Source organism: Hippoglossus stenolepis, chromosome 6 (genome assembly GCF_022539355.2).
Source record: "Hippoglossus stenolepis isolate QCI-W04-F060 chromosome 6, HSTE1.2, whole genome shotgun sequence".
In the NCBI taxonomy this organism is placed as follows: Eukaryota; Metazoa; Chordata; class Actinopteri; order Pleuronectiformes; family Pleuronectidae; genus Hippoglossus; species Hippoglossus stenolepis.
Genome location: NC_061488.1, coordinates 3,485,721 through 3,505,304, shown reverse-complemented (window position 1 = coordinate 3,505,304; position 19,584 = coordinate 3,485,721). Strand labels below are relative to the sequence as shown.

The 19,584-nt window shown below is 43.5% G+C and overlaps 1 protein-coding gene across 3 annotated transcripts; it reads left to right on the top strand.

The window, feature by feature from the left end:
- The first annotated feature begins 464 nt into the window (after positions 1 to 464).
- On the top strand, positions 465 to 18,673 carry c1qtnf12 (C1q and TNF related 12). Of its 3 annotated transcripts, none has more exons than XM_035160467.2 (8): positions 465 to 1,304; positions 11,532 to 11,639; positions 11,745 to 11,856; positions 12,045 to 12,229; positions 13,416 to 13,524; positions 14,370 to 14,463; positions 16,124 to 16,202; positions 16,284 to 18,673. In XM_035160467.2, exons 1-8 carry the CDS (start codon positions 1,143 to 1,145, stop codon positions 16,380 to 16,382), a joined length of 948 nt encoding a protein of 315 aa, XP_035016358.1. In that variant the 5' UTR covers positions 465 to 1,142; the 3' UTR covers positions 16,383 to 18,673. The 3 variants fall into 3 exon arrangements, with proteins under 3 accessions (XP_035016358.1, XP_035016357.1, XP_035016356.1); XM_035160466.2 differs by having other exon boundaries at positions 465 to 1,322; positions 11,535 to 11,639; XM_035160465.2 differs by having other exon boundaries at positions 467 to 1,322.
- The last annotated feature ends 911 nt before the right edge of the window (positions 18,674 to 19,584 follow it).

The following is a 19,584-nucleotide window of genomic DNA, read 5'->3' as shown; positions in this document are numbered from 1 at the left end:
CTGCCAGAGAACCTCCTCAGCTCGAGCATTTCATCTATGAGATAAAACAGAGCTGAATAAGCTCGTATGGGTGCCAACAGAGAGAGAGAGAGAGAGAGAGAGAGAGAGAGAGAGAGAGGGAAGGGAGTGAAGGAGAGGGAGTGGAAGAGGGAGAGGGGGAGAAAGGGTGATGATAAAACTCCACTGTGAGCCCTCCTGCAAGCTCAGAGCACAGGAGCAACCCAGACCAGAGGCGTCCCCACATCAGCTCTCTGCACACGGCCTTGGACTTGATGATTTGTGGGGACAACCAGTAGCTGTGTCGGCCAGAGCAGGAAGGAGCAGAGGAGCACACCTGTAGAGTTCTGTTGTTTGGTGTGAAGCCTCTTTAAGGAGAAGAGAAGAAGACTGGGCAGAGATCTAACCTGGACCTCATCCACCTCCTCTTGGGCTTGGTTCATCCCTGCTGTGTTGAGGCTGGGGGCTTCTGGTTCTCAGACTGACAGACTCCCATCGTTTTTCATTTTTCATGAAAGCCCAACGTTTCTGGATCTTGCAGCGTCTCCAGCGTCCACGCCGCTCTGCTGCAGACTGGACCCAGTGCTCGCTGTGAGGAACCAGCAGGAGCGAGCAGGCAGGGCAGAGATAATAGACAATATTGCCATCCATCTCTCAGAACCCTGCAGCCCACCCTCAGCTTTGGACGCCCCTCCTCTCTGCCTCTTCTTTTGCCCCCTGTGCCCCCCCCTCTCCTCTGCACCTCACCCCCCAACAGAGCAGAAAGCGTGAAAAATCTCACTAATGGGTTTATTTGCTGTCAGATCTGCGCCGATCTGTCATTCCCTTGGACCATTCCTCTTGACACATTTCATAGTTGAGTAAGCCTCCTGGCTCTGTGTCTAGAGTTAACAGTGCCCCTGCAACGTCGTGCTGGCTGAGCGCTCATCAAGAGGGGAGCAAACGGCGGCAGCAGTCAGTCTTGACAGTCTCTTGGACGGGGAGTCCCTGCAGCTGCATTCCTCTGGTCTCCCTCTCCCTGGTGGGACTTTCAGTGTTTGTGTTGAGCCTCGCAAGGCATCCTCAGCTTCTGTGCACTCACACGGCCGCTCCGTCACATAAGATTCAGGCTCTTTCTGCAGGGTGCGGATCGAAGGAGTGTGAAGATGTGGTGTGGGGCCGGGCCTCTGGCGGTGCTGGCTGCAGTGTTTTGGACTCAGTGCGTCCTACTGGATGGGGTGGAGGCCAAGAAGGAGAGAAAGAGGCCAAAGGAGGCCACGCCACAACACACAGAGGCATTCAATGCAACTCTCTCCAACAGCGAAGAGGTCGGTGGAAGCATCAAGGTAGTGACATGAAAATGCTCCTGAGTGTTTGATGTTTTAAAACGTATACATCTGTTTTTAATCGATGAGCTGCTTCATGGTGGTATCAGATATAGAAGTTTGAAGATATGTAAGATGTGTGCAGATGTCTCACGTTGAAGCGTGGCCATGGTAAAAGCCGGGACAGGGCAGGTGTGCCCCGCTGGGTCAAGCCTCAGACACCGAGATGGACGGAAAATGTGTGAAAGGCTAAATGGATGACTTCCGGAAGTATGTCAGGAATGTGGACATCTAAGGGCTGATCAATGCATCAATTAGCGAGCGCTGCGGGTGTCCGACAACCAAATGTTTCCAGCCCGTGAGAACAAATCAAGATGTGGGAGGGTTTTGTGTATCAGGGAGAGAGTTGAGATAAGATAAGATAAGATAAGATAAGATAAGATAAGATAAGATATGATAAGCACTTATGTAGTTTATGCTGCTGATAACCACTGTTGATTATTGTCCTACAGGAGTTAGTGTCTTATCTATGTATTTTATACATTGAGGTTTTATTTTTAATGTTTTTTATTTTGTTGAACATTGGTCAGGATTCATTACTTTATTCTTTTTAGGGCTCAGATCTAGTTTCATGTCTATGTTCGGATGAGCTCGCCAAGACTCAACTCTGTCGTTATGGCAATAAAGTTCAAACTTTAATAAGATATTTATTCATTATCACAGGAAGTTAAGCTATAAACAGAATAACTGAAGTTTCTATGATATATAATTAGAGAATCGTTAACAGTCAGAACAGCCGTCCGTAGCTGAACACCAGGGTTACTGCTATGAGAAACTTATTCCACAGGCACACCAGCGTTACAGTGGTACAGTCCCATTTTTCGGGAGCGAGCTTTGGCCCTTGACTCTGTTATTTATTGGTTTATTGCGGGTGTTGCATATTTGCAAGGGTTTCCAACAGGCTATTTGTTTTTCTTTCAGCCCACCCATTATGTTGGCATTCTCGTGTAACTCTCTCTGCCCTATATACCAGCCTTCACTTCAGCGTCTACCAGTCTCTGGATTCCTAACGGCAACCTCCACCGCCTCCCCCCCACCCCCTTGAAAACCAAGCAGTGAGGTCTCCTTTGTATCTTTAAGAACACATTGTAGGTGGTTGCGGCCTGGTGGTGTTTATTTGACTTGCTTTGCCCTGTAAAAGCACAAGCTATGAAGAATGACCTTGTGTCAACCCTTCGAGCCTGCGGAGGATTGCACCCCCGTTGGGATTTCACTCCTCTGTCTCATAGAGCGTCTTCACAAACCCAGCCCCCCACCCCTCCTCCCTCCCCGTCTCCTGCAGCCCCTTATAGGCCCACCGCCGTGATGTAACTCCTGGGAAAGTTAGGTAGGCAGATATTTAAAGACTTATGGTGATGTTGTTCCCAGCCCATTGATTCTGTCATTCACAGGCCTAGTCTGACTCCGCTGTGTCTGGGACATCCGATAGGGGCGGTGCGGCCCCGAAAACTGGGGCAGCATGCCGTGTAAGCCCCTCACAAAGCCCCATAGAAAGGGTCCTGAAAGAGAACACCTCGGCGAGGATTAGCCCCCAGTGCCTCCCTCTCTGACATTCTTTTCATCTCATCTCCCACAATCAGAGGGTAATGACATAATCACTCTTAAGACACAGTGTTGTGCCAGATAGTGTCTTTGCCAAACACTGTCACCTCTGGACGAGAACCTGAGCTCGACGTCCGCGGAAGTGGCCGCATTCAAGGTCGTATGTGTCGTTGCCACTCTATCCGGGGTTTTTTTTGTGTGTTAACGAAGAAAAGAACGTGCGCCACACACAGTGAAAAGCAGTAAACTGGATTTTTCTTGGGTAGTTCGTGAGTTTATCTTATTACACATCTGTAAGGTCCCGGAGAAAAACAACACGTCCATTTGAAGCTGTCTTGGCAAGAAACTTGTGTTCTCGAACAAGCCAAACATTTACACTCCACATTTACATAGTTTTTCCCCTTGTGCCCAGTGGAAACAGTCGAACCAGTTCTTATGATGGCATTTGCTTTCTATCTGACCAATCCCGTGTGTGGGCTGTTGGCAGCGTGCAGACGTACACTGCATTCCTCTGGAGATTTTCCATTTGAAAGTGATCACAATAGCGAGGTATGGAGTTGTGCCGCGAGTGGAATTTTTTTAATGAGATGATAAGTGAAGTACATTTCAAACAATGTCTGTGAAGCGTCACGTTGGAGAATTTCAGAGCGATATGTCAGAGGTACACATTTGTAAGCCTTATTGGTCTCCACTCTAAAGATGAGAGGAATCTGTCACTGTTGAGAGCAGCGAGGGATCTGTGATGGCTGTAATTGGGGGAGTCAAGTCAAACATCACGCCTGGCGTGTTGAGTAATGGCTGGGTTTAGCCCGAGGCAAGGGTTTTTGTTTCCTCTCTCTCATTCCCAGTGATGATTAATGCGTCAGTGTGTGGGACCTTTTGGTTCAACCCACACGTAGGAGACGAGAGCGAGTCCCACAGGAATCCGGGCCACTGTGAGAGCACACACCTCATGCACCACTGACGGCGTGAACCACCTTTTAGTTTGTGCTGCGTGATGATGAACTCTGCTTTCAACACGTCGGACCCCTGACAAGGTTACGCTTGTTTAACTCAGCGAAATTACCTAATTAAGTCATCGGAGCGAGGGCAAGGAAGAGACAAATAATAAACAGTCTTTTGTCGTTACATCTGAAATTTGCAAGTAAAATAAACTGCACGGTACGTGAGTTTCACTTCACAGACGGAGACTGTTTTATTTGGATTACGTTTCATTTATAATAGCTCCAGATTGATGCCAGATTTACAGAAATCCCTTAATCTCGCCTGATTCTTCTCATGTGCTGGTCATGTTCCTGAAACTCCAATTTCCCAATTATTGCTACACTTTACAATAAACTGGGGCATCAAGTAAAAACCACTAATTAGTCAACATAATATGTCAGTTTTATTTAAACATTACTTTCTGATTTATTCGGCGAATACATATGATGTTCAGTACATATATGTAAAATGTATTTGGTCTTACAACAGTTAGAGATTTGGGGGAAAAAGGCTTTATCCATTTTCTTGCCGAGAAGAAATGTTGAGAAGATTCATCCCACTCTCGTGTTTGTCCAGCAAAGACGCACATAGGAGCGCATTAGCTTAGCTTAGCATAAAGCCTTCCCAACAATATACCAGCACTTACGAAACTTCCTCATTGACGTTTATCTGGTTTGTTTGAATTATAGAAAAATCAAGTGTTTTCAGACATGAACTCCGGAGAATATCTGCAGAATTGGGTTTGGACATTTTGCAGAGTTTTACCTTTCATACCTGAAGAGCAGGTTCAACTGTGGAGATCACGTGTTTGTGTTACAACACATCAACACAAGCTCACGTCACCTATAACTCTTGAATCTCGTTGTCTTTCCAAGTTGACATCTTCCAAGTGCATGTATGGATCTTCTTTTTCAACCTGAGATATTTTGTATTCTTTTGTTTTTTTCAGTTTTTATTTGGGGGCAGGCAGGAGAAGCTCTACTGCAGCCCCCGGATCATTTCAGAAGATTATCAGGAGTTCAGTGAATATCTGAAAGCAGCTTTATTGAGCTTTGAAGTTGCTGGTAGTTGGATTTGTAACCTACCGCTAACAGTTTCCTCAGTATTTATGCTAAGCTAAGATAAAAAATCTTTGTGTTTACTGTACTAGCATGAAAGGGGCATCAATCTTCTCTCAGCAAAGAAAAAAAAATTGTGTCTGCTCCTTTAATGAAATCAGCAATGACTGAGGAGTAACTAATGATTTCCCTCCTCTCACGTCGTGCCTGCGAGTCAGGCCATGGGGCAAAGCTGTGCCTGAGATGGAACTGGATCACTGGTGCTTTTCAACAGCTCATTCTACCTACCACAGGGAAAATGAGCACTCGCTCCGATTTCAAAGCTATAATTTGTACACAGAACAGATGTGACACGGCGATCAAAGCAATCAGCTCGTATCGCCTTCGCATATCGAGACCGAGCCAAGATTGTCTCTCGCAATTTCTTCAGCAAAAACACACATTTAGTCACTTTCTCTCGCACACCGATAAACACATAGACAACTTTGTTTAGGCAACAGGAAAGTTAAGAAACAGCAACTTAAAATCCGGCTCAGCTATATCGTTTTATGACCGCGTTTCAGCTACACTTCCAACTGGTGTTCCTGCTACATTTGCTGAATTAATGGTGCGGTGGAGTAATTATGTTTTGCACACGGTGCTTGCCAATTGAGTAATAACACAGTGAGAAGGGAACAGAGTCAACATTGCATGCCTCACTGTATTTAGCTCTTTGGCGATAAATCCTCAAGGCAGTTTGTTTCTGTAGGAACACAGGGGTGGAGACATGACGGCTGGGATGCACGCAGGTTACCAGGATCCCCTCGGCCCACACAGCCCGGGGATCCCTGCCTCCTGGGGTGGGATGGGCCCAGCGTCCGACCCGTCCACCCATGCATGGATGACTGCACAGGGAGAAGTATAGCGATATAAAAACAAGAGATTAGAGCAGAACTCTCTGTCATCCTGTCCAACCTCAAACCTGCCTGTGCAACATTTTTATCAGCAGCGAGTGGTTTCGTGTCATCTCGTGTGCACGAACAGGTTGAAGAGCAGATAACACGTAAAAGAAAACAAGTTCCACTGTACACATGGAAGAATTCGGGAGCCGGCTGCAGCGGAGTAGAGTTTCAGTATCTGGTTGCAGCCCCAGAGACATGTTTTAACAGTTGTGTTTGTGTTTTTGGTGGCATGCTGCCCCAGGGAAATATTTTCCCGTTTTATTGCTTCGAATAAATTCAACCTAATTTTCCCCAAACTACATGACAAACATGCTTAGAGCGGTGCACCTGAAAGGATTATTCACGCAGACGCATATCAATCTTTGGAGGGTAATAAAATCTCCTGTGCTCCTGGGAATGATCAGCTTTGATTACAACTGATTCGGTAATTGATCCAAACACACGCGGGGCTGTAGGATAATAAGACATTCTGTGTTCACGTTTATTGTGGGTACTAAACATGTTCAGCGGTGAAAAGTGATAAACGATATCTACTCAAATGCTGTACTTCGTATGATTTGAGGTATGTGTGTTTTCCATTTGATGTTACAAATACTTCTACTCTAAAAGATGTAAGAAGTTTCAGTTTAAGTTAGAAAAGATATGATATAAGAGATAATAAACGGATTAATCCAGTGATTCTCAGCACTGTCTTGGAAACTTCTCAGGCTACATCCATACTATTAGATGTTTGTTTGAAAATGCAGAAGAAGTTTGGAAACGCTGCTGGTCCTTGTTTTAGTTTGAAAACTCCGGGGCTGCATTTCAGTCTGGACGGGCAGAAATGGAGATGTTAGGAAATGATGACATAGGCTCTCATGACCGCTTGCTGATTGGGTCTTTCTGGTCACGACGTAGCTTTCGCTGATTCGTCGGGCTCCTTATCACATGACCTCCTTCTGGAAGAAAACAACCAGCATTAACCCGAGTTGATAAAGTTCCAGTTGCACAAGAACAATGTTAACGTTATCCAGCTAGCCAGCTCCGAGATGTAATGGGACGCGGCAGTAGCCTCAGATTCATTTAAAGCTACAGCGCAGATCATTTTTCTCCCCCTGCTGGCACTGAGAATAATTACACAGTTCTCAAGACGACATCCGTGTCTCCTGTCTGTCCCTTCTCTTCTTTTTGCTTTTTTATGCATTAGAGCTATCAATCTAGTAATAAGTGATATAAAGGCTAATAATATTGCATCAAGTACTTATAACTGCGCATATACCTGTAAAGGCAACAGTACAAGTACATTTTGTAAACTGTGCCCTAAAACTACAGTTTTACGTTTTATTCGGTTCCTTGCGTCGTTAGATGAGAAGACCTATAGTGTAAAGAGCTAGTTAGCGTAGCCTTGAGCCTGGAAGCGATCAGAAACATCTGACCTGACTGAGTTCAAAGGTGAACAAGGTTTGTTTAATCTGTACAAAGACATGAGGACAACTTGACATTTTTACTATTGCAGAAGTATGTTAACTCAAAACAAATGATCAGATGAGATAAATCCATCCCTCTGCAACAAAGAGAATAAGTGAATTTACTATTTCATACTCTTTTATTGGAGTAACATTCTTGTATTGGGACTTTTACCGAAGTGCAGGATCTGAATCTTTCTTCCACCGGTGAACACAGTGCATCACATTCTTAAAGTCTGAGTATCAGCGACGTGTCATGATTTACAGCCCCGTCAACGAGGATAAACACGGCACTGGAAGATTTAAAGTTTCTCACCTTTCGACAGAAGGCCTGACACGGTCCGCGCTGTAAAAGGCGTGCGCTCCCGCCTGCTGACAGACGAGGCCACTTTGAGGCACTCTCACATCAGCGGTGATCAAAGCCGGGGCCCCGGTGTTCTTCATCAACTCTCAGACTGATACCTGGATCCGCTCCCTCCCCACTTTGTTCCCGGCTCGTGCATGCTGCTGCAGAGCGACGCCACGGAATCCATAGTTTACTTTACGCCACAGTCGATAGCAGCCAGTGAATGATTGAACGCCTCTGACAGGTTTTTCTGTGTCATCAAGCAATATGGTTTTCATGTCTGCGTGTGCGGACTCTTTGAAGTTCTCGGCCGAGACGGAGACTCACCTGCATACAATGAATCACAATTTTCTTTTGGCAAGTTGCACGGACCATCCCAGCTGTCACTTTGTACGTTATGCTCTGACAGCGCAGACGGAGGAGCAGAGAACACGATCTGTCCAAATGAAAAGAGCCCGAGCATTTCTTAAGCTGATGATTAAATTATTTACACAGTGAATTGCTGTTATTTTTCAGCTCAGATATGAAGGTAATAATTACCTTGCTCGTAGCCTTTCTTCCCTGAGCACAGAAAATCCTGCAGGGCAAGGTTTTTAATGGTTTAATTACAATGCTGAGTATTAAAGGGGATAACAAGCTCAGCATTTGGCTGATTTCCTGGCAGTGATAGTTCGTCTTTTTTATTATTACGCAGCGCTAAGATGTGTAATTATAATCCACATGTGTGGGCCGAATTGCTCTGGAACATTAAGACAATGATCTTTAACATAAACAGGGTAAATGTTGAGTTTTTTTGGGAACAGCGGCCACTGGCTGTCAAAACGGCTTTTGGATCGCGTTGAGCCGCCTCAGCTGATGATTCACGGTTTTACTATTATTCCCAGTGGAAACATACTCAGACTGCCACAGGCGTGGAATACTTCTACAACCCACAACACAAACCCCTTTCATAATATTCCTTGAAGCTTATAGACCTTGTAAATGAAAAGAATAGCATGACATTTTGGACAGTATTCTTTTTTCACTTTCCTGCGGAGCTATTTGAGACAGATTGACAGTAGACAGCTCGCCCGGCCCCGTCTGCCTGCCAACACCTTAAAAAACTCAGTAATTAACATGTCATATCTCGTTGGTTTAATCCCCACGAAAGCTGACATGGAAAAACAACACGTTTAGTTATTGTCGTCTGGATGCTGGAGGTGGGAAAGATTCCTGTTTTTAAGAGCAGGATCAGACGACACGTTACCGTTGTATTATTGCAGAGTTGCGAGAGTTTAAAACACAGTGCACAACAATACACAACAACACTATAGGCGTAAAAAACTTGAGTTTAATTGCTCTGAACAATGAACTTTGGCTTTTTCAGGTTGGATATTTTGGAGCTTTCAGAGTAACTTTGACGTAAACGTTTGTTGGTTGGAAACTTGGACCTGTGATGCCTCAGATGACATAAAGCCTCGTTAATTAAAATCACAAATCATTATTTTCACACTTCGGTTTTTGTGCAGTGGCCGCTGTAAACCTGCCTGTTTGTAATGTTGTGTTCTCTTGTTCCTGTGTTGATGCTACTTCAGAATTATTGCTGGTTTTTAGTGAGTCGTCCTCAGAGCTTTTTTTTCAACAGTCCATGGAATGGAATGAAACTGAATTGGCTTTATTACTGTTCACATGTGGCTTATATACAAGTTTGAAGGATTTACTGAACTGGTGTTCGGCCCAAGTTCAAAACTTTTCAAAATAAAAGGTCTGTAAATCAGCTCAATACAAACAAATATTGCAACAACAAAATATACCCGACAATAGACATGTTATATATACATTTATACAGACAAGTCAACATTATCCTCTACAGATCCATTGATTTCCCTCAGCACTTGGTGGAGACTAAAACTGAGCTCAAAGAGTGAATATATTTGCCAGGTGAACACACACATGACTCTAAATGAATGATAGTGTTGCTCCACAAGCCTTAATGTTGTGCTTATTTAACTGGGTGTGTAAATAAGCATCATCACCATGTCAAACGTAAAAAAGGTGATGAAATGTTGATGTTGCGTTAACAGCTTCTCTCCGATGCCTCCGAGTCGCCAAAAAAACTGTTTTTGTAGGTTTAAGTGCATTTTCTTGCTTTCTAATATGTTAATAGATATTCAAAAATTTTAAATGCAATGGAAAAAGCAATTTAACCAGCAGCCACATGGAAACAGAACAGAGTAGCGAACAAGGATTCTTGTCTTAACCGAATCATTCTCGCTTTCATCTGCCTCCAAGCCTCGAAATCACAACAAAAACAGAGAAGGATCCAACATGCAGCCGACGCAGTTGTTTATTTTCTCTGCTGTCGGACAGAAGTGGAAGTCACAGACAGAACGAGACTAAATCACAAATATATACGTAAAAATCACAAAAGAAAAACCCTGTCCTTTATTCCAGCATAATGAAAAGACAAACAAGGAGTCGCTTTGTTGTGGTGGAACAAGAGGAAAGTCTTTAAAAGCGAAGAGAGGGGCATGTTGGTTTTGCAAGATAAGTGATCCGTGTCCCTCCGCCAAACCTAAACAAATTCCATTTCAGACAGCTCACCTCCACGGCCCGTCTTTATCTGCGCCTCTATCTCAACCCAAGGCACTTGACATTCGGGGAAGGGTTCGGGTAGAATTCAACCTTCACTGTAATTGGAATCCATTCGGCCTCACATTTTACCGTAAAGGAAAACATGCCACTTGCGGTATTACGCATTAAAAATGTTGCTTCCGGGAGTTTGTGTCTTATCTCCGTGAGAGATCCCAGTCTCTTATACGGTGATGTATTATACACCAGTTATTTCAGATAAGGAGATCGAGCGTACGTACGGTTTGGAAACGATCTTAAATCATAACTCAGGCTTGTATACATACTGTGTATACTTTTGTTATCTTGTTTATGAGATTTTCCATCATAACATTAGTCACACTGGTAGTATTAATAAAAGAAACAGACCAGCGTGTCTTTGGATGGAGGAGAAAGTTTTGGCCGTTTTGACATGTTGTTACAAAACTACAGTAATTGAGGTCTGCGATCCACAGAATCTACATCACACCACTCATTTTTCACCGGAGCGCTCATGGAAATTTTCATGTGCTGAAAAACCAAAAACCCTTGACGAGGTTTGTTTACATGAATCCGGGCATATTTGGGCAAATGAGAAGTGACGTGGCACCTGAGTGGATTAAAGTGAAGCTTTTCAGAGAAGAATGGTGACTAAACTTGGACCAGTTCTCCTCGAGGAGCAACCAGTGAAAAGAAAAAGAGGTTTTTTTTCCCTGTTTGACCTTCCTCGGTGTCTGGCACCATTTAGCTGTATCTCTGGTGAACATTTTCCACTGATGGTTTAAAGGGAGAAATAATGACACATCGGGTTTCAAACATTCAACATAAAACACAGGATTAAACTGGTAAACTGCACTTTTTAAAAGGTTGTTGTAATTACTGATTAACATGCAGTGTATAAACCTATATCAATATTAAAACAGAGTTTACAAAGTGCTTAGGCAAAGCAAGAAAAGTGAATATAAGAGAAATAACAATCAGCAGGATGCGACGTGACCACGAGGCCAGACAAACACGTTTATGTGGTCGGAAACAAAGTACGGTTCAAATTAAATAATTAAATATAGAGCTTATAACACACTTAACACATAAAAACAGTAATATGACAATAAAAAGATATAAACAAGTAAAAGAAAAGGTGAAAAGAAAACGATAAAAACACGACATCACATGAAAGCAAGTCTATAAAAGGTATAATCTTTATTTAATGCTGTTGGCTGAATAATTCATGGGGGAAATCTTCTTACTGTCTTTTTGTTCTGCAGCAGGCTTCTGAGCAGCAGAGAGTCGACCCACTGGGATCATGGATGGACTTTGTCAAACGACCCGTTGGCAACTTCCCTGGAAAGTGTCGCAAACGCAAACGTCCCCTGGTAAATCCAGCATACGCACTGTAAAACATATTAGATGTTGCATTTTCTTTTATTATTTTTCAGTTTAAGTTTGACGCATTGTTCTGTCTGTCTGTCTGTCACTAGCCGGGCCCACCTGGTCCTCCAGGTCCCCCCGGCCCTCAGGGACCTCCTGGCTCTCCTGGGGCCGAAGTGACCCAGGAAGTTCTTCTCCAGGAGTTCAAGGAGATGATTAAAGGTACAAGCCCAGACACTTTCCAGCTCCACTTTAGGCTAAAAGGTTAATATCTGATAGCTATGCGCATCTTTACCTCCCCACTATAACGTCCATTTATTTGTATTTCACCACATTACTATGGGAGCTATGTTTGAAAGTCCACGTTACCTCAGTCTGTTGCTGTAACAGCCTGGATGTGTTTCTGCCAGAGGCTACAGAGAGGAGAGCAGCAGCACTTGACAGACAGACCAGCCCCAGCCAGCTACCTACAGCTCTCCTCACCCTGGAGGGGATGACCCCCTACCGGCGAATAGAGGAGGCTTTCCACTGCAAGCTCAAGGGACCTGTGGTGGTGGACAAGAAGACGCTGGTGGAGCTCCAGAACTTTCAGACAGTATGTTTGTTTGAAACCAAGTAAATGTTTATGAACTGCTTCAGCTTTGGTCCCTGCTCGTGGCTGAAAAAAAAGTAAAGTTTTGGCCGATCCTCCTCCGTTTGTTTCTGACCCATTTGCTTCCCTGTATTAACTGTTTGTGAAAGAGTGACTGTTTGGAAATCATTGCTTTAGTTTGCATGTGGGGGGATTACGAGCAGATCATCCCCCGCGCTGGTAACTGGCACTGGCAAAGCATGCAGTGCCACTCCGGGACTCAGACTCAGCTCTTTGGTCAAAAATATCTACTTTTTCAATCCTACACATCACTCTCTGGGCGGCATACAAAAGGCACTCTGTCTTAGACTTGGAATAAAGTGCGGAGAGGACAGAAATAGACACTGTTAGAAACAGCATGCTGTAGTGGAAGAACTATGCCTTGTTGGGATGGGCTGACGAGGCTGGAGGGGGGAGTACGAGGCTCTGCCAAACAATTTAACATCTTAATGAAGCACTGTGTTGGCGAAGAAGTGTTACTACCAAGTTATTTTCGAATATTTGGAGGCAGCGGATTAAAAGTGAGGCATTCGTGGTGAGAGAGTGGAACAGCAAAAAAATTCATCTGCATATCTCTACAATATAAATGATCTATGGTGGAGTTGGTAAAGTGCACAACCCTCCTCGCTCCCCTCCCGTGTTTACTCCCCTCTTGGCATTGTCAGGGTTGCAGATATCCAACCTTGAGCCGTTTTCAGACATGAACTGAGGAGAAAGTTTTTTTATAATGGGGTCCAGACTTTCTCTGGAGTTTGCCTTTCGCACATGAAACACGTGCAAACACAGGACGTGCGTTTTAATTCTGCTGCAGAGATCATGTGTTTTTGTTTACGGCTTATTACCTAAAGCTCTCTTGACACCTTGGCCGGCGTCTTCTACGTGTGTGGCGTCGCTTTTTCATCCTCAGATATTTGTATTATCTTTAGATTTGTCTAAAGAGTTAGAATCACGTCCACACGCCCATTCGCTCACGGTGAATCCTGCGGAGAATCTCCTGCTTGAAATGCTCATGAGCAAGGCACTAATCGCCATTACAGGGTTACGTTGCTGAACTTTTGTTTAAAGCTCCCAGAGAAGACGTGTAAAGGAGCGACCGATGGATTGTTTCCCAAAGATGCAAAGTTTAATTCAGATTTCTCTGTGCTTTCAGCCGCCTGCTAAAGGAGCCTTCCTCAGAGGGTCGGGAATGGACCAGTCCACTGGGAGGTTCACAGCTCCCATCACAGGGATCTACCAGTTCTCTGCTAACGTCCACATTGGTAAATGCTTTTCTGATCATTGTTATTAATAAATGGATGACAGAAGGAAATACGGGGGCTTTCCATAAAGGCTCCAGTTGTTGTGTATCCAATTTTGTCACAATCAGCAACGTCACTTGTGTTGATGAGTCCCAGTCGCTGCTGCTACAGAGCACTGGTCGCCTGTTTATTTAAAGTTTATTAATATTTAATTTAGCACGTGTCCAAATTTGACACAGCACTTTCTTGGACCCTTGAGAATACAGATGCCAAGTGTGACTCCATCAAGATGAACGGTTCTTGAGATATGAGAGCAAAATACAAACAGAGATTTCTTGGAATTATTAGATAGATAAAGAAGTCGGTCAGTATCTTTAAACAGCTCATTTAGGCAAATTAGGAAAAATGCCTGTTTTTGTAGATACTCTAACTCTAACTGCTTCACAACAGAAACCACTCTGTGTTTCAGCAGCTGAATGTTTTCACTGTGAACTACAAGTTGTGGCAAATATCAAATTTACATTAGCACAGACTTTATAGATCTCTGATACAGCTGAAGGAGCCAGAACAGTAAACAGAGTCGTGGAAGTCAATGAGATGAAAATGAGATTCTACATCGTTCCCGTGAATCCCTCGTGTGTGTGTGTGTGTGTGTGTGTGAAGATAATTCGGTAATTTCAGAATGTACATTGAACGACAACAGCTGAAAGAATCCAGACCACAGGGGTTCGATTACAACAGAGAGAATGTTGAGGCTTGTACATTTTTAGAACCGTATTCGCTTTGGCTGTTTGAATGTTTTTGTTTTCGGGAGCCGTGGGTAAGCCACTTTTTTTTAAATTTTTTTATTATGTGATCAATTACAGACCACAACGAGGTGAAGAGGAGCAAGAGTCAGCTGAAGGCCAGAGACAACGTCCGGGTGCTGATCTGCATCGAGTCCCTCTGCCACAGATACACGTGGGTATTCAGTCCAGTTGGAAACATGTTGGATCCAAATCAAACATACACCAACATCATTCCATCATCATGTACACTGGGAAGTTATTAATCTCACTGCACTTTGAGTTCTTGACATTCCTCTTTTGACAGTTGTTTACTATTCCCTTGCAACAGTGATATATTTATTGGTGTTTAATGCTGCCCTTACTTTCACCAGATTTTACGAGCTGTTAAAGGTGTTGTCTGTTACAGTTTGTGTGGAACCAGTTTGGCATTTCCTGTATAAAACCAGAGCGGGTCTTTATAGGAAGTGTCCCTCGTCCCTGTCGCCTAACTAATCTTTATAGTCTCACCTTTGACACGCAGCCTGTAGCATTCAGCAGCCACAGAAGTGACGAGCAGGACGTGGGAGGCAGATAATCACGTATCAGATGCTGCGGGCGAATTATTACAAATCCAGTTGGAAACGCTTCTGAGTTCTTTCCAATATTTCCAAATTTCTATTTACATAAAGTCAGGGGAAATTGCTGAAATGAATTGCTCCCTAAAGTCTCCCACAGACTGTGCAGCGCTCCGCGGCCTCCCGTCTAGTGTGGTACAATGAGGAGAACGTATAAATAATACTATTATGATGTGTTACCTAACCCAGAAGAGTTTTTTGGGATTCGAAGCCCCAGCCAGTCTCGCTCTCCCACACATGAAAATTCAGAGAATGTGAAATGAGGCTCATTGTGACGGCAGTTAGAGCAAAGACAAACATGATTGATTTGCCATAAAAATGTAGCGTTTTCCACTTAACGGGAGCCAGAGTTCTCACTGTGTGGTTGAAGCCTGCAGTGACGTTACCACCGTTCCTCCAGACTCTGAGGGCACTGAGTGGGTAAAGGAAAAGTTCAGGACACGCGCTTCTTTTTTCGCTTTCTTGCTCAGATGAGAAGATTGATACCATTCAGATGTTTTTTACGCTGGGGTTTGGGGATATGGCCAAAAGGGATCCCTCCACATGAGTGTGAAAGGTTTTTTGTCTCTACATGTTGGTCCTGTGATACGCTAACAATCTGTCGGGGGTGTACCCCACCTCTCGCCTGATGCCAGCTGGGATTGGCACCAGCTTTGGAAGGAAAGTTTGGGAGTTATATATGTCTTGACACTGGGCACCCTAGAAATGTCCCAGTGTATTGCAGGGTCAAATTGAGACAAACAACCATTCACACATCTTCAATTAACCTAATCCCAGTCTGCATGTTTTTTGGACTGCGGGTACCCTAAGGAAACCCACGCCGATACGGGACCACCAAGCATACTCCATTAAGATTATCTGTTACACCTTCTCACTGTACTTACACAATGCATACGCAATATATTGATATATATTGGACTTTTATCATATTGCTATGGATGAAAATAACTATAACTATAATTACTGATTACCCGGTCCTAATACACGCTAATAACGAAACTACTTTCAGTGACTTAGCTTAAAGACTAGAAGCAGGAGGGAACAACCTGCCTGGGTCTGTCCAAGTTTAAAAGCTCTAAAGTTTATTATTTGACCACAGTCCTGACAGCAAATATGTGTATTTCCAAAAATGTCAATGTTATAACAAGGTTCTAATGACTAGATATTTGACATCATCACACTCTTTACCAGGAATTGTTGTTTTTATTTTGACTGCAGCTCATTGGAGATGATTGTTGGACTAGAGAGTAACAGCAAGATTTTCACGGTCAGCGTGCACGGGCTGCTGGAGCTTCAGGTGAGAAACACTCCAACACACACAAAAACAAATCATATCTGGGTTCCTGCTGCTTCAGTGTTGTTTGTGTTTCCTCTGCAGGCCGGGCAGTACACGTCCATATTCGTGGACAATGCAGCCGGAGCCTCCATTACAATACAGAACGGTTCAGATTTCATGGGCATGCTGCTTGGTGTATAGCCTCCCCCCCGTGAACGGGGCACCGTCCAAGCCGTCCACCGCCGCCCCTTTTAGTTTTTTCATTTCCACGGATTGATTATGAGCACCGTCACACAGTGCCCACCCACAGGGGAGGTCTGAAGGAGGAGAGGCTGACACTGACTTGACTGCTTGTCGGATGTTGAAGGACAATGTGGAGAACCTCAAGGACTGAGTTTTCTACGGTGCACTGCAACTCCCCTGAGGAACTTGGTTGCCCGTTGCTTCACCAATAAAATAACCTGTATGTAAAGCAGTGAATACGTCTGTCACGGTATATTTGTCATGGTTGTTGAACGCCTTTGCAGTAGCCCAAAACCAAAAATCCATGTTTCTTGTGTTCTCTGTGTAGATGAGCTGGGGAACATGAACGAGTACATGTCTGCGTTTGTGTATACTGACATGTTAATGTTTTTCTCTTGTATACACACACACATGAACCATACTTATTATTATCGTGGGTTCAATTTTACATTTAAGTTATATAGTACATAGACTCTGTGAGTACACTGGACAATGGAAATATGCCCCACCAACAGAATGTGGTCTTAGATAAGTTATAGCTCACATATGTAATTACACATTTTTGTAACATAGCTATCACTGCATTTTTAGCAACGTTAGCAGCGTCGCTAGTCGGTGGCTCCGCCATTTTGGTCCAGACCGAAATAGCTCAACATGTATACGAGGAATTGAAGTGAGACTTTGTACAGATTTTCACAGTTTCCAGAGGATGCATCCTACTGAGTATGGTGACGCGCTGACTCACCATCACATTCGTGGGTTTGGAGTGAAGTATCTCGTGTATTAGGTGGATTTCCATGTTCACGTTCCCTTCAAAGAGGAATTGTAACGATATGTTAGCCAACATGCTAAAAAAGAGATGGTACAATGGTAAACATAACGTCAGCTATGTCTCACTTGAGGGGCTGCATCCTTTGGAGGACGCAGTCTACCCGGGCCACAGAGACGGTAAACCGAACCGAAAGGAGACGGTCTAGTCTACAGGGGCTTTCCTTGATGAGCTGCCATTACCTCTTTGTAAAATGTTTTGTCACCGAAGCACAATGAATCCTGAGATAGGTTCGGCCGGGAAGGTTTTCCGCGTTTTGGAGCCTTCGTTTCTCGGGGATGAAAAGACGAAATTTTAAGGGGCCTTCGAAATGGGACAGTCTCAGTCTTCAAATGCAGCCTCCAAAGAATGCAACCCCCTGAATTGAGACACAGTTCTCAGCATGTTAGCATTTGGCTGACGTTACATTTAGCTCAAAGAACTGTTGTGTCAAAGTTCAACCTCATGAAGCCGCTAGCAGAGCTGTTAGCTCGCGTGGCGTAATCACATTACAGTGGAAAAACAAGGCTCTTGCGCTGCGTGCATTGGAGGACAGCTACCAAAAGTGGAGCCAAAACATCTTGATCGCCCCCTAGTGGCTGGCCGTAGTACAGGTCAGTTAGTTAAGTTAGCAAATAGGACAATTTCCAAGGATGGTTTCTATTCTTTTAGGTAGATCTGTGGGATTTTGGCTTCATTTGTACAGTGGGAGGAAGTGGGAAGCATCATTCATCTTTATTTACAGTCTGGTGCCACTTAAGCTGCAATTGTAAAGCTGCTAACAGAGGATAAATGTATATAGCAGTGTTTTTGTAACAAACCTTTAGCTGCAGCTGCGTTTATATTCCTCTAAGGTAACATCTTTTTGTCCGGGCTTGTTATGAGACCAGTGTTTTATTGCAAATTTCTGGAAATGCAGAAACCACAAGTGATTAGAAGCTCCTCAATCTTTCATTTTTAACCAGCAGTAAAGATCAGTGCAGCTCAGCAAGTTCAACGAATGTGAACTTTCGGTACAGCCACTCCACCACTGACATTTCCGCGAAAGCTGTTTTTCCAGGATGATGTGAATACACCTTTGGTTAAAATGTGTCGGACCGATCTGCATTCACCTTTTTGACTGTTAAACAGCTGTAAGGGAACAACTCAAGTTTTCTTCTGACAGTTCTTTCTCTGTTGTCATTTATTAAACTGTATCTTATTCTTTTCTTAACATTTAAATGTTTGTAATTTATCATAACTGATGTACCAGTAACATTGGAAAGCAGTTGAAATTTGATATGGTATTTATGTTTGAGAAAATGTATCAGTCGTGTGTTGATTTACGCTCCTGTGGACAGTTGAGACCGCAGATTATTACGAGAAGAAAATTATATGTCTTTGCTATTTTTTTATTACCCATTATATTCTGTAATTTCAAATTAAACTCTTCAGAAACGTTGCTATTTGGTCTCTGCACATGATCGTGATGCTTTTCGATGAAAACCCCTGATGATAATTATAATCACTACCTGTCTCATGTCTTCTTCACTTAGTATTATCAGAATTTTCTATATTTCCTACATATCTGACTCATTTATCAAAATATTCTCTGCAGACTTTGCATTTCTTAACCTTTGCTGACACTAGCGGACTGAAAACAACTGTAAAATATGACTAAAAGATTGAATCATATTTGTTCAGGGAACCGAATCAAATGCCTATTAGTTAGCCCTATATTTTAAAGTGTATTTTAAAGTCCCTCATGTTTCCACTTTAATTAAAACTGAATAGCTGTGGTCCGTCAAGCAGCAGATAAATCTTGCTGCTCTTTAATATCAGTATATTGCTCCTCGGTCGGTATCAGAAGGCTTTAATAACAAGGCTCTAATAAGGGCTCAGACTTTATGGCTCGGACGCTTGTCCAGCCAGTGAAATTAGCTTGTTAGCATCATTGCATGAATGCCTTATAATAGAGGCTTCTCATGGAAGCATTGCTGAGATGCCAAGTGTCACATACTGTACCCAAGAACCGACCACAAGAACGTTGCACCCATGTGCTATTTCAGCCACCTACCGTAGCAGAATCGCTCGGAGAGGAATGAGCTGCTCCCAAAATTTAACAAAACAAACATCTTTCATTTTTTAATAAATGCCCAACAGATTTAGGTAATTTCCTCCTATTCCTCCACATCTACTTACTACCAGTGAAAAGATATGTTATGAAAATGACAAATCAAAATAAAGACGTTGAAAACAGCCTGAATTTATCGTGTATATTAGGTAACTGGGAGCTTTTCTTTTTTTTTTCCCCGAGCTGTTGTCTTTCAACATGTTGAACTGGGCAGGGATGACGGACGACACATGTTTCAA